The sequence below is a fragment of the Balaenoptera acutorostrata genome, chromosome 14 (assembly GCF_949987535.1).
Source record: "Balaenoptera acutorostrata chromosome 14, mBalAcu1.1, whole genome shotgun sequence".
In the NCBI taxonomy this organism is placed as follows: domain Eukaryota; kingdom Metazoa; phylum Chordata; class Mammalia; order Artiodactyla; family Balaenopteridae; genus Balaenoptera; species Balaenoptera acutorostrata.
The window spans coordinates 72,361,682-72,376,409 of record NC_080077.1 but is presented as its reverse complement, the minus strand read 5'-3'; the positions used below and the strand labels follow the sequence as shown (position 1 = coordinate 72,376,409).

General features: G+C 37.5%; 1 protein-coding gene across 5 annotated transcripts in view; it reads right to left on the bottom strand.

Annotated features, from left to right (window-relative positions):
• Window positions 1-14,728, bottom strand: part of SNX14 (sorting nexin 14) — a 72,360-nt gene that overhangs the window by 55,226 nt on the left and 2,406 nt on the right. For 3 of the 5 annotated variants that reach the window (XM_028162306.2, XM_007195912.3, XM_007195913.3), the window contains exons 2-4: window positions 2,385-2,505; window positions 1,153-1,229; window positions 993-1,071 (exon numbers count right to left, since the gene is read on the bottom strand). In XM_028162306.2, coding sequence (XP_028018107.1) covers window positions 993-1,071; window positions 1,153-1,229; window positions 2,385-2,505 — 277 coding nt within the window. The remainder of the gene's footprint in view (window positions 1-992; window positions 1,072-1,152; window positions 1,230-2,384; window positions 2,506-14,728) is intronic. The other 2 variants (XM_028162305.2, XM_007195914.3) reach the window with 1 other exon arrangement.

Here is a 14,728-nt window from a genome sequence, read left to right as displayed (position 1 = left end):
AACTGGGAAAAAGGACAATTAAGGCAGGATTCAGATGCCTAATGCTATTCTTCAACTAATTAGCATTCAGTTTAATTCAATACATATCTATCAGGTACCAACAATATATCTGGCACCTGCACTTGGTGCTGGGAACAAATGAGACCCATTCCCTGACTTCAAGGACTTGACTGCTTTCTCAGATGGAGAGACCAAGTCTCTCAAAGAAATAAATAAAACATCATATGTTACCAAAAAGGTACATATAAAATGTGACTGGAACAAAGATAAGAGAACATGCTTTCTACTCCTACACTATGGAGAAACAGTGAAACGTATCTGACTCTCTGCTCAAGTTAGTGTCAAAAATGGGGTCACAATTCAGTAAGATATACATTGGCTCCTTGTAGCTCAGGTCTCCTCTGGAATTACAAAATGGTTATTTCTACTGTTCTATAATAAAAATGACTATTTTTATAAGAGGTAAACAATAACTAGGTAAAACAGTACTTTTTTTGGCTAAAATGTCCATTTCAATTAGACATGGGATCCAAAAACATTTCTAGTTTACCATTCAAGTTGTATAACAATCAACTACCAGCCAAGAATTGATTAGGCAGCATATATTAAAATGCTCCGGGCTTCCCTGGTGGAGCAGTGGTTGGGAGTCCGCCTGCCAATGCAGGGGACACAGGTTCGAGCCCTGGTCTGGGAAGATCCCACATGCCACGGAGCGGCTAGGCCCGTGAGCCACAACTACTGAGCCTGCGTGTCTGGAGCCTGTGCTCCGCAACGGGAGAGGCCGCAACAGTGAGAGGCCTGCGCACCGCGATGAAGAGTGGCCCCCACTCTCCGCAACCGGAGAAAGCCCTCGCACAGAAACGAAGACCCAACACAGCCGAAATAAATAAATAAATTTATTTTAAAAAAAAAATGCTCCATGATTAAGTTTTCCATAGGTATTTAATACTTTCTGCTTGGGTATACATAGCAATTTTATTTAAATCAGTTACCTCTGAGAGAGATGCATCAACCTTGGAAGAAATTTTCAGGTCTAGCCATGGCTGGTAGTTCTCAAGCAGCAAGGCAGGTCTAAAGAAAATCATACAGTTAAACTGCTTGAAATCCGAAAGGTAACTGGAAGGATCAACAAATTAAAAGTGTTTAACGTACCTATGTCGTTTACATTTCACTTTACCACAAACAGCACAGCTACGACCTTGAGGAAATAATTCCTGAAGTCCTAACTGCTAAAAAAGGGAAATGGGGAGATTTGTCTTTACTTTACGTATCATATTTACTAAAGAGAATCAACTTTCCAAAAGTTTGTTAATCAATGTATGAATTCAAAGGACATGATTTTTTTTTTAACTAGTATCTGCTTTAACACGGAAACCATTCTTTGTAATAAATAATACTTGCTATACCAAACTGCCAATAGGAAAAAAATACCTAATGAAATGCTTTACAATAACTAAGCCAAATTTTCAAGCTTAAAATTAAAGTCAATTATTATGCTCACTTACTAAAAATAAAAAAAATAAAAAAAATCTATATTTGAAAATGATACTCTACTGCAAAGGTATAAGAAAAAACTATTTTCTACTTCTCCAAAACCTTGAATTCAATGAGGGAGAAGACACATGAAAACTAGTAAGGTTCCTGACCAAATACGGGGTATCACTTTCAGCTGTGTTTCCTCTGAGTAGACGTATCAACCAACCTGAGATGAGGGACTACATCAACTTGGAGAATTTTCAAGGAAGACTTCAAGATATCCCACTCAATCCTGATCTACACAGTAGGGACTTTGCCTACCAGACACAGACTCAATACACTACCACCTTTATCAAAGTTCAGAAAAACTAATTATTTTCGTTAAAGAAATATTACTGGTTTGTTTCTATGGAGCAAATAAACATTTAGGGAACAATTAGTTCCCTGTTTGTGTCTGTGCCTCAGAATCACCTGGAAGGCTTTTAACAGGTCCTAATTACAAGGCCCTAACCCAGAACTATTCAATCAAAATCTAGTGGTAGGGCCCAGGAGTCTGTACTTTTTAAAAGACTCCTCAGGTGATTCTACTGTACAACCAACTTTGGAAACCTCTGTTTTAATTCACTGTCCTCATAGTTAATATGCAGTCAAAGGACACTCGAAAATTGTGGAGCCCAATTTTCTGAGAGTTTTTTATTTTCTTTCTATAGCTCCTCCTGGGAGACCTATATACTTTAAAAATAAACATATATGCAAATTTCACTTTAAAAATGTTCTGATGTCTTCCATTATTAAATAATAGCAGATGTATTTTTTAAAAATCACTGCTTTAACATGCTTTCATGAACAATATCGAATAGCACAGGGTCATACATACTCTTTTAAAAGTAAGAACACATATATTTTACCTTGGGTTTGTATTTTATCGTGAAGAATATATTTGGTAAGAGAGAATCAGGTCCTAATGAGCAGTAGAATGTGACAACTCCAGCAACAAACGACCAGAAGATCATTAAAACATGAAGATACCTTAGAAATAAAGGAAGGTAATTATTAGAACCAAAAAAAAGCATGTAACACTAATTTGTCCCTTCATTGATTTCACAAGTTTTTAATTAAGCACCTACTGTACCAGGCTGAAGCAACTTCTCCAGTCATGATTTTCTGTAATGTATCTACTAACTGTAAGAATCACAGAATGCATGCTATCAAATGTATATTTCATTAAAAGTATAAAGAAGTATAAATTCTCAATATTTCATAATTTGGTACCTAGGTTGTCATATTTAGCCAATACCACATTTTTCCAGAATATCTTCTAATGACAGTGTAGTATTCAAACCCCACCAAAATTCTGATTATTTTTCATTAAATCAATTTTACTGAGTGCCCATTTTGTGCTACATAGTACTAGGCTCTAGGGATACAGTAAGGAACAGCACTGCCATGGTCTCTATTTGCATGGAAAACACTATCTGGTAGGTATAACAGGTAAGTAAGTAAATACAATACAGCGTGATGATGTGTTCTATATTATGACAGAGAAAGTATGCATGATACGAGAACTCCTAGGGCAAAATACACAACCCAAACTTGAAAAGACAGAAAAACTTTTTTCAGAGAAAGTTGTGTCTGTGGAAAACCTTAAAGAGTAGAAGAAAACCAACAGAAGAGGACAGGGTAGAGGAAGGAGGGACTGGGGAAGAGGCAGGGGAATTCAAACTGGAGAGAACTACGTGGGCTAAGATCTGAGCACAGTTCCAAGGAAAAAGTGGCCTTGAGATGAATCTAGAAAAGCCAAGCCAAAGCCACATGACACAGTGTCATAGAGTAAGCCATGTTAAGGTGTCCCGATACGGCCAGTCCTCACAGCGCACAGCTCTGACGTGCCTACATTTCAGTTGCCAAGACTTTGTGAGACACCAGCCCCCCAACATCACAGTTCAAATTCTAATTACCCCGTCATGGCTGTTAGCTGTGCAAACCGTACAGTACAAACTTTGGTGCTAGCTCTTCAGGCCACAAATCACTACGTAGTGAGAAGAGAATGAAGCCAGTCCACAGAGAGAAGCAGGAAAATCCGGGAGGTGCAGAAAGTATTGGCAGTATTCCAAACCCTGGTTCTATGTGTCTCTGAGGCCCAGCTACACTCCAGTTCTTTCTGCACTTACATAATCTTCCCATGATTCCCCTCTTTGCCAAACCTAGTGTGAGCTGAGTTTCTTTCACCTACTATCAAGAGTCCTGAGTAATGCCCAGGAGACAATGAAGAGTTTTAAGAAGATTTTAGGAATTTTTAAGAGTTTTAAGAAAAAGAGTAGTATCACCAGATGATCAGTAGACACTCAGGCGGCAATATGGAGAATGGCCTAAACTGGAAACATGCAGGCTAATTAGAAAGCTGCTGCAGTAATTAATCTAGGAGAGTCTACAGATGGCCTGTACTAGGGAAGAGACTTAGAAATAAAAAGAAGCTGACTGTTTTGAGACATCTAGGAGGAAGAATTAAGGGGACTAAGTAGTTGATTAGATGCAAGGAGAAGGGAGAGATTAAAAATCAGTTCCCTTTGGACATGTCGAGTTTCAGATATCTCAAGACATGTCAAGCAGAAATGTTCCATAACCAGCCAAATATTGGGTAGTTTAGATCTCTGCAGAGAATATGGGCCAAGGATAAAGGTTTGGAAATTACCAGCATAAAGATCACTGAAGTCATGGCAACGAATGACATGACCAGGGAAAAGCTGCAGAATGAAAAAAGAAGAGAACATAATACATTTTAGAAATAAGCAGAACAAGAGGAATCCGTAAAGGAATCTAGTAATTAGAAGAGTTGAGAAGACAACCGGGGGTCAAGTCAAAATGGCTGTCAATATAAAAAAAGAAAGAAAACATTTGAACAGGGATGAAGTAGTTAACATGATCAAATAGTTGTAAAATAAAGTGAGACAGATTGAGAAGTGTCCGTCAGTTTTAGCAATAAGACAGCCACTGATGAAGTAGGCAAAAGCAATTTTAGTAGAATGGTAAAGGACTGCAGTGGATTGAAGAGAGGTGGGGAAGTGGAACTGGTACATGTGGATAATTCTCTTTTTAAAGGAAAGAAGAGCTAAGGTGTTAGCTGGAGAGGGACAATGAGGAAAGGTGTTTAGAAAAACCTGATCATATTTAAATGTTAATAGGAGAGAAGGAGAAAAGAGAGAAAAAGGTAGGAGAGAAAAGATAACTTGAGAGAATTATTTTCTCCTAGAGAAGATAGGAGTAGTTGGGATTCAGAGCCAAAATAGAAGAAATAGTTTTAACAGGAAGAGATATCTCCTCCCCAATACCAGAGAGAAAGAATAGATTGATGAGAATGGAGTCAAACCTGTAGATTTCGAAACAGGAATTTATGATGGCCTTTAGGTGAAACAGGAGATGTTGAGAGTAAAGGGCGAAGGTGGCATGAACGGAAGTTCTAGAAGACTGGGGAAGTTCTGAAACAGCTGCTGGGAAGAAGTAAAGAGAAGGGTATCCTGGGGAACTGCTGAGCAGTACTGAGGCTGAAGAGTTAAATTTACAGGTGTGGGATCTTCTCTAGCAACATTCAGTAACCAGGATATAAACACTAAAAAAAGCAAGCAGCATCACTGATCCAAGATTTGGAGTTTGTCAGGTGAGTGGAATGTAAGGAAAGAGAGTCAAAGATACTGGCAATAGAGTGGTTGAAGTGATGGACAATGGAATCTAAGCTAGACTGACTCTAAACTACATAGGAAAGTAAGTGACAACAGAAGAGGGACAATGGATAGGAAGAAGGCAGAGGAATCGGGAGGCTGAGAAAAGCAGGCTTTTCTGAATGAGAGAAGTAGGCACTGGTCAGCAAGTGGGAGGTTTGATTTTTAAGATTTCACAGGTAGAACACTCTCTGGTGATAACAAGGGCCACCATATGGTGGTCCAAGTGGGAGACTGTACAGGAGTCACCTCGAGATAGACTAGCATATTTGATGGGCTACTTGCACAAACACTGAAGTCACCTAGAATGATGGCAGAATTTTAAATGGAGAGAAAGTCTATAAACCAGAAGCTTATAGTACAAGTGACCTGGAGATCAGTGAGAAAACAGACAGATGGTATATGTTTCAAAGGAGTAAGAGACTTCTATTTCCTTGACAGAATAATTTGTACCAGACTTGCCTTCCTGCCATAAACAACTATAAAACTGAACAAAACATGTGCAGCAACTGCTTTTAGGCACTGGATAACAGGCAATATACAGCAACAGAATCTTTAAGAGAAGGGAAGCACACAAGTGAGTTCCACGTTGATCCCAGTTCTTTGACTGGGGACAACTGCCCAAGTGCAGCATGGAATAGAAAAGGTTACAGAAGATATTGTGAAGATCTGGGATTTCAGAATTGGGGAATAAAGCATCAAGTAGTAAGAAGGTGAAGACAGATGATTAAAGATGCTTACGTATTATAGACAGTGACCAAGTAAGTGCAAAAGCTGTGAGACAAAGGCTGCACCACCCAACTAGATGAAACTGCCTGGTCTCCAGGCTTCCAGGGCAATTCTATACTTGAGAAACATCCACTACATACCGATTATTAAATGCTCTCACTCAGCACTTAAAACATAAACATGATTACTATTCACTCAAAAAACTGTTATGGCTTAATGCTGCCTGCAGGATGAAACAAAAACCCCTTAAACCTTTATGGTGCCTTTCAAGCTGACCCCAACCCACCTTTCTACTCTTATTTCTTCTCATTCCTGTATACAAAGCTTCACTCCAACCAATACCATAATTGACATCAAGTTTTAAAGAAACATTAAGTCTGGAAACTAACTCAATAGGTTATACAGGTATTCACAGAGGAAATTATGAAATTCATGTCCATAGCCACTTACTGAAAATCATTTTGAGCCGGAGAGATATGACTCAGAATTCAGAATTTTTAGGATTCTTGAACAGTTTTATAGCATATATTTCATAAATAACATAATGTAATATGTTAATGAAGTCTGATACAGTACTCCATAATCAGATATTAATATTTCTGCAGCAAAACATATAAACAATAAATAAATAAGTCAGAAATAAATACTATAAATAGTTTCATGTCTATTGAGGTCAGGTTTTGTCATCAAATGCCAAACTTAGGGGAAAAGTTACTTCTTCAGAGCTTTATTGATCTCAGAATTACAGATTAGGAATTGTAGACCTGTGCTTAGACTGAATGACAATAAACACTACATGCAATATGTATACTGCTATAACTAGGGCAAGCAATAACTAAGGCATTATTTAAGAAGGAAATCTATAGCATTAAATGCATTAATCCTGTGGTTCTCAACCAAGGGTGATCTCACTGCCCAGGGGACATGTGGCACTATATGGAGACATTTTGATAGTCACAACGGTAGGGAGAGGGAGAAGGGGAGTGTGGTACTTACATCACATGACTAGAGGCCAGGACTCTGCTAAATATCTTACAGTGTTCAGGACAGCCCCCCACAGCAAAGAATTATCTGACCCAAATTATCAACAGTGTTGAGGTTGAGAAACCTCACATTAATCAGAGACAAAGAAATGCTGAAAACCGTCAAGCTAAGCATTCAGAAGGATGGGGGGAAAAATGCAAATCCAAACACGTTAAAAGGAAGGAAACACTGAAGAGAAGAACAGAAATCAATAAAGTAGACAATAATGATAAGACAAAAGAAAATTAAGCTGGTTCTTTGGAAAAACTAATAAAATAAGCAAACCTCTAACTGGATACTACTGAAAGTTTTAGGGCACCAATAATTACTCTAAAAACTGATAATTAAGAGAAAAGTGTAAGTATTTAACCCACTTTTCCAATTTGAGATGTACTTCATTGTAACTAAATAGACCTAATGGAAGATGGAATAAAGCAATTTTACACACACAAGAATTTAAACTAAAAACTACAGAAGGAATGAAAGAATACAAAATCATTATGTTGCATCCTATAATGAAGTAACTGATTCAAGGAGTAAATGGTGAAACCAAAGAGAAAGTTTGTTGGGCAGTTGTCACCACCTGAATCCACAAAGTGAGGCAACTCCATCTAATGTGGAGTTATCCTCTGATGTGATGTAACAGGATGTACACAGCATCAGTGAAGTACTCTTGCACCAAATAAATAAATAAATAAAAATAAATCTAAATCTAATTGAGCCTATAAATCTAACTCCCTGTCTACAAAAAATATAAAGGTGCAGGTGAGAGTAAAAAAAGAAGACACCACAAGGAAACTATCAGCAAAATCCAAGGTGTGAACAAATGACTCAGTTTCTTCAACAACTCAATAGCAAGGAGGGAAAAAAGAGCGGGTGAGGAGGAATGTTCTAGATTAGGGTTGACAAACTATGGCTTATGGATAGCCCTCAAGCTAAGAAAGATTTTTACATTTTTAAAGGGCTCTTTTAAAAAATAACATGGGGGCCTTCCCTAGTGGCGCAGTGGTTAAGAATCCGCCTACTAACGCAGGGGACAAGGGTTTGAGCCCTGGTCCGGGAATATCCCACATGCCACAGAGCAACTAAGCCCGTGAGCCACAACTACTGAAGCCCGCGCTCTAGAGCCTGTGCTCTGCAACAAGAGAAGCCACTGCAGTGAGAAGGCCACACACCACAATGAAGAGTAGCCCACGCTCGCTGCAACTAGAGAAACCCCATGCGCAGCAACGAAGACCCAACACAGCCAAAAATAAAGAAAGAAAGAAATAAAATTTTTAAAATAATAATAATAATAATAAGATGGGAAAGAGACCTGATGTAGCCCGCAAAGCCGAAAATATTTATTCTCTGACACTTTACAGAAAAAGTTTGCCAACTCCTGTTCTAGATTATAAGATATTTACAAAAGTTTAAGAAATGCATCAACTACATAAAATGAGTGGACCTAGTTTAGATTCTGATTAGAACAAATGCACTACAAATTTTTTTTTATAAATTTGTTTTTAATTTTTATTTCTTTTTGGCTGCGTTGGGTCTTTGTTGCTACGTGGGCTTTCTCTAGTTGCAGCAAGCGGGGGCTACTCTTCATTGCGGTGTGCGGGCTTCTCATTGCGTTGGCTTCTCTTGTTGCGGAGCACGGGCTCTAGGTGCGCGGGCTTCAGTAGTTGTGGCTCGCAGCCTCAGTAGTTGTGGCTCGTGGGCTCTAGAACGCAGCTCAGTAATTGTGACGCACGGGCTTAGTTGCTCCGCAGCATGTGGGATCTTCCCGGACCAGGGATTGAACCCGTGTCCCCTGCATTGGCAGGCGGATTCTTAACCACTGCGCCACCAGGGAAGTCCCTACAAATTTTTATATAATTAGGAAAATTTGATTATGGACTGGTTATTAGAAGACATTAAGAATTATTGTTAATTCTGTAAGGTTATGGTTTTGTGTAGAATAATTTACTTTTTAAGGGAGGAAGGTTAGACTTTTTTAAAACATTGATGGTTACTGAAGCTGAGTGATGGGTGCTTAGAGGTTCCTTGCACTCTCTTTTTTCTATGTATGCTTGGAAATTTTCAAAACCAAAAGTTAAAAAGACAAGGTTTTAGCAAGACAGATGAGGGAATTAAAAAAAAAGAGAGGATACAAATATACAATACAGAATGAAAAAGAAATAATCATAGCTATAACTGAAATGAAGAGTAAGACTATAAACAACTATATGTATGCTCATAAATTAGATAACCTATATGACTTAAATTTTTAGAAAAAGACAAAAATGCCAGAAATTAGGAAGTGAAGAACTTGAATAGACCAATTATCATTAGAGGAATTAAAATATAATCAGAGACCTGACTATAAAAAAAAGACCCCTGGCCCAAATGGTTTTACCAAACTTTCATAAAAGAGATAATCTCTACTTTATACAGACTGTTTTCAGGGGGAAAAAATGAGAAAAAGCTGCTAATTTTAAAGGATTAATATAATTTTAATTCCCCAACCCGATAAAGATAATATAAGCAAATCATTAGGTCTATTTTACTTATGAATATAGATATGAAGTACTAAGTAAAATATTAGTTAACTAAAACTAGCAGTATATCATAAAATAAAGAATAATACCATAAGAAAGGCATATTTTTTAAACAGTTCAATATCTTTAAATCTACACCATGAACTAAAGGAGAAAAAAAAAAATCAAAACAATGAGGCCTCTTGACCTAACTACTAGTTTACAGGGAACACAGAGGGAAAAGAACATGCCCCAAAACACTACAGGGATGCAATCAGCAAAAGCCAGACTGTGGAAAACTCTACAGAACAAATGGCCAGTTTCCTCAACAAATAAATTACAAGGTTAAAAAAAGGGAGGGTGGAGGGAAGGCAACATTCAGATTAAAAGATCATATTTGGATCTTATATAATTAACTGTACAAAGCTGTTTATGAGTAAGATTCATTACGGATGGAGTAATGGATAGACAGACACACAATAAAGCATATAAAAATACAGTAAAATGTTCGAAAGCAAACTTATGGTCACCAAAGGGGAAACACGGGTGGAGGGATAACTCAGGAGCTTGGGATGAACATACACACAGTACTGTATATAAGATAGATAACCAACAAGGACCTACTGTATAGCACAGGGAATTCTACTCAATATTCTGTGATAACCTATACGAGAAAAGGATCTAAAAAAGAATGAATATATGTATATGTATAACTGAATCACTTTGCTGTACACCTGGAAACTAGCACAACACTGTGAATCAACTATGCTCCAATAAAAAAAAAATTGTAAAATGTTAATTTTAAATATAGGCAAAACATAATTGGTCGTTTACTGTAAATTTCAACATTGCTATATGTTTAAAACTGTTCATCATAAAATGTTGGAGGGTAAAGCTCTAACAAATTCAGGGAAATCTGAACACTGAATAGATATTTAAGGATGCTAAGAAATTATTTTTTTTTAATGTGAAATGGTATTGTGGTTACGTAGAAAAAAAGCTCCCATCTATTAGAGATACATACTGAAATGTTTAATGTTTGCTGATAAAATATGTCATGTGGGATTTCCTTCAAAATAATTGGGGGAGGGGTGATACTGGACTTTGAGTTGATCATTTTTGAAGCTGGGTGATACGTATTTACAGGTTTCATTGTACTATTCTATTTTTATTTTGTGTTTTAAGTTTTCCATAATAAAGTTTTTAAATGAAAAAAAAGCTATTAAAAGGACATAAGAGCAGATCTGAATGAATGGAGAAAGATTATGTTTATGGATGAAACCATTAAATACAGTTAAGTCATCAATTCTACCCAGATTAATTTACAAATTAAATAAAAACCGTGCAAATTCTTTGCCCTCCTCACATCAAAAGCAGGAGCCTAATTTCCTTCCCCTTGAATAGAGGCTGGCCTTAATAACTCACTCCTAACCAAAAGAATGTGGCAGAAGTGAAGATGCCTAACTGCCTCACTTCCAAGGATAGGTCATAAAAAAGATACAGCTTCCACCAGAATCTCTTTCTCAGGATATTCACCCTTGTAACCCAGCACCAGGTTGGGAAAAAAGCCACACGTGAAGGCCATATGTACATGTTCTGGCCTACAACCCAGCTGTATATAAAAACACACTACAAAACTATAATACTGTCATTAAAAAAAAAAATTGGTACTGTTGTAGAAAGAGAAAAATAGACAAAAGAAACAGAACATACAGTGAAAGACCCACTTAGTTTGGAAACAAAAACACTGTAGAGTCTGACTGTCTGGGTTCTAATCCTGGCTATGACACAATGCAAGTTACTTAATCTCTCTGACTCTTGCTTGGGCCTCTGTAATATGGGGTAATAATAATAATACCTAACTCATAGGGTTGTTATGATGATTAAATAAGTTCATAAAAGTACTTGGAAAAGCCTGTCTTAATACTAAGTTAAGGGACTTCCCTGGTGGCAATGTGGTTAAGAATCCACCTGCCAATGCAGGGGACATGGGTTCGAGCTCTGGTCCAGGAAGATCCCACATGCCACGGAGCAACATAAGCCCATGCACCACAACTACTGAGCCTGCACTCTAGAGCCCACGAGGCACAATTATTGAGCCCACGTGCCACAACTACTGAAGCCTGTGTGCCTAGAGCCCATGCTCCGCAACGAGAGAAGCCATTGCAATGAGAAGCCCGCGCACCACAATGAAGAGTAGCCCCCGCTCACCGAAACTAGAGAAAGCCCGCGCACAGCAACGAAGACCCAATGCAGCCAAATAAATAAATAAATAAATAAATAAAAATTTTTAAAAAAATACTAAGTTAAGTGTATGTAAGCCAGTTGTGGTAATTTGAAAAGTAATAAAGAAAATAATACTAAAACACATTAAGCAGGCTCCATATATAGAAGGCTATATATACAGGAAAAAAAAAGCAATTTATAAAATAAAATTGTAAACTGCAGGTAAAAGTGACTAGAATTTTAACAACAGTAGTCAACTCTGAATGGTAAATTTATGAGTGATTTTTAACATCGTCTTTATATTTCTATTTTCTGACTTCTTTACAGTTTATATGAGTCAATGTTATTTAGAAAGTTATCAATGATAAGTATTTTTTCTTAACAATGTCTTTTTAATGTAATTTTAAAAGTCTGGGCTTCTAAATCAGAATGATCTACATTAGAAGCCCATTTTGCTACTATCTATGAGCCTGAGAAAGTTATTGAACAACTCTAGGCTTCAGTTTGCTCATTTGTAAAATGGGGCTAATCAAGAACCTGCAAATTAAAACTACAATGAGCTACCACTATACACTCACTAAAATGGCTAAATTAAACCTATAAACCATATCAGACAGAACTGTAAAACATTTTTGGCAAGAGTAAAATTGGTATAACCACTTTGGAAAACTGTCTGGCAGTATCTACTTAAGTTAAACAAATGTATATGCTATGATTAAGCATTTTCATTTATGGGTATATAAACCCAAAAGAAATAAGTACATATGTCTATCAAAAGAAATATATATTAGAATATTCACAGTAGCATTATTCATAATAGCCAAAGACTGTAAACAATTCGAATGCCTTCCAAAAGAATGGACAAAGTGTGGCATAGTCTCAATGGAATACGACACAATAACAAAAAAGAATAACTACTGATACATGCAACAATATGGATAAATCTCAAAAGGAGAGTTGAGAAAAAGGAACCAGATACAAGAAGACCATAGGATTCCATTAATATGAAGTTCAAAAACAACAAAACTGACACATGACAAGGAGAAGGTTATTGACAAGGGAGCCTACTAGGGTGCTAAAAATGTTTTACATCTTGATCTGAGTGGTGGTTACATGGGGAACCATATTTTAAAATTCACAGAACTATACAATTACGTATGTGTTATACACTTTTCTGTAAGTTATATCTCATAAAAATAAAGTCACTGAGGCTAGTAATAGTACCTACTTCACAGTGTTGTGAGGATAAATAAGACAAAAATAACTGCTAACATTTAATAAGAGCACGTGCTGAGCACCATTCTAAGCACTTTCCATGTGTTAACCCACTTAACTCATCAAAGTAACTGTATAACATAGGTACTAGTATTATGCCCATTTTACAGATTATGGGACTGGGACAGATAAAAATTAGATTACTTATCGAAAGTCATATAACTAATTATCGGAATCAGAATAAAATTCTTACAATCAAGCTTCAGATTCAAAACTTTCAACCACATCAATAAATTGCCTCAATAATAAATGAAGGGGACCTCTCTGGTGGTGAAGTGGATAAGACTCCATGCTCCCAATGCAGGGGGCCCAGGCTCAATCCCTGGTCAGGGAACTAGATCCCACATGCATGCTGCAACTAAGGAGCTGGTGAGCTGCAACTAAGGAGCCTGCCTGCTGCAACTAAGACCTGGCACAACCAAAAATAAATAAATATTTTTTTAAAAAACCTCAATTACAGTTAAACGCTAGGAAAAAATCTATACAAAAAATAATAATAATAAATGAAAACTCTTAACACAATACCTGAGCCAAACAAAGTACTCACAAAGTGTTATCTATTATAACTATTACCATTATTATTAGGATTAACTTAAAATATTCCTAATTATAATACTCAAATATTCAATCCTATGATTAGCAAATAAATCTATATATAATTGTACCTATGCTCTTAATTTATCCCAACAATACTGCAAAGGTGATATCATAATTTGAAATATATAAAGTATCTTACTCTACTCTTCCCATAAATCAGTTACAACGGTCCAAAGGTTATATCCATTTATCTTTCCACAGATAAGATTCATAATTTTAATGCATATTGAAAGAAAATTTTATATGCTAAATGACACCTTGAGAGTTCTTTAGGAGTTAAAGTTTCAAGACAACTACAGAAAAAATTAATTTAAAAAGAGTATTAGGGGGCTTCCCTGGTGGCGCAGTGGTTGAGAATCTGCCTGCCAATGCAGGGGACACGGGTTCGAGCCCTGGTCTGGGAAGATCCCACATGCCGCGGAGCGACTAGGCCTGTGAGCCACAATTGCTGAGCCTGCGCGTCTGGAGCCTGTGCTCCGCAACAGGAGAGGCCGCGATAGTGAGAGGCCCGCGCACCGCGATGAAGAGTGGCCCCCACTTGCCGCAACTAGAGAAAGCCCTAGCACAGAAACGAAGACCCAACACAGCCATAAATAAATAAATAAATAAATAAATAAAATTTTTTAAAAAAAGAAAAATAAATAAAGCAAATAATTAAAAAAAAAAAAAAGGTACCTGGAACAGTTCTTTTAAAAGAAAAAAAAAGAGTATTAGTCTGGGATTTCCCTGGTGGTGCAGTGGTTAAGAATCCACCTGCCAATGCAGGGACACGGGTTCGAGCCCTGCTCCAGGAAGATCCCACATGCTGCGGAGCAACAAAGTCCGTGCGCCATAACTACTGAGCCTGCGCTCTAGAGTCCGCGAGCCACAACTACTGAGCCCATGCGCCACAACTACTGAAGCCTGCACGCTCTAGGGCCCACCTGCTGCAACTACTGAGCCCACACGCTGCAACTACTGAAGCCCACGTGCCTAGAGCCCAAGCTCCGCAACAAGAGAAGCCACTGCAATGAGAAGCCTGCGCACTGCAACTAAGAGTAGCCCCTGCTCACCGCAACTAGAGAAAGCCTGCGTAGCAACGAAGACCCAACACAGCCAAGAAAAGAAAAAAAAAAAAGAGTATTAGTCTAAGTTTAACCATACTAACCAGGGGAGTTTTTGTTTGGTTGGGTTTTTTTGTGTGGT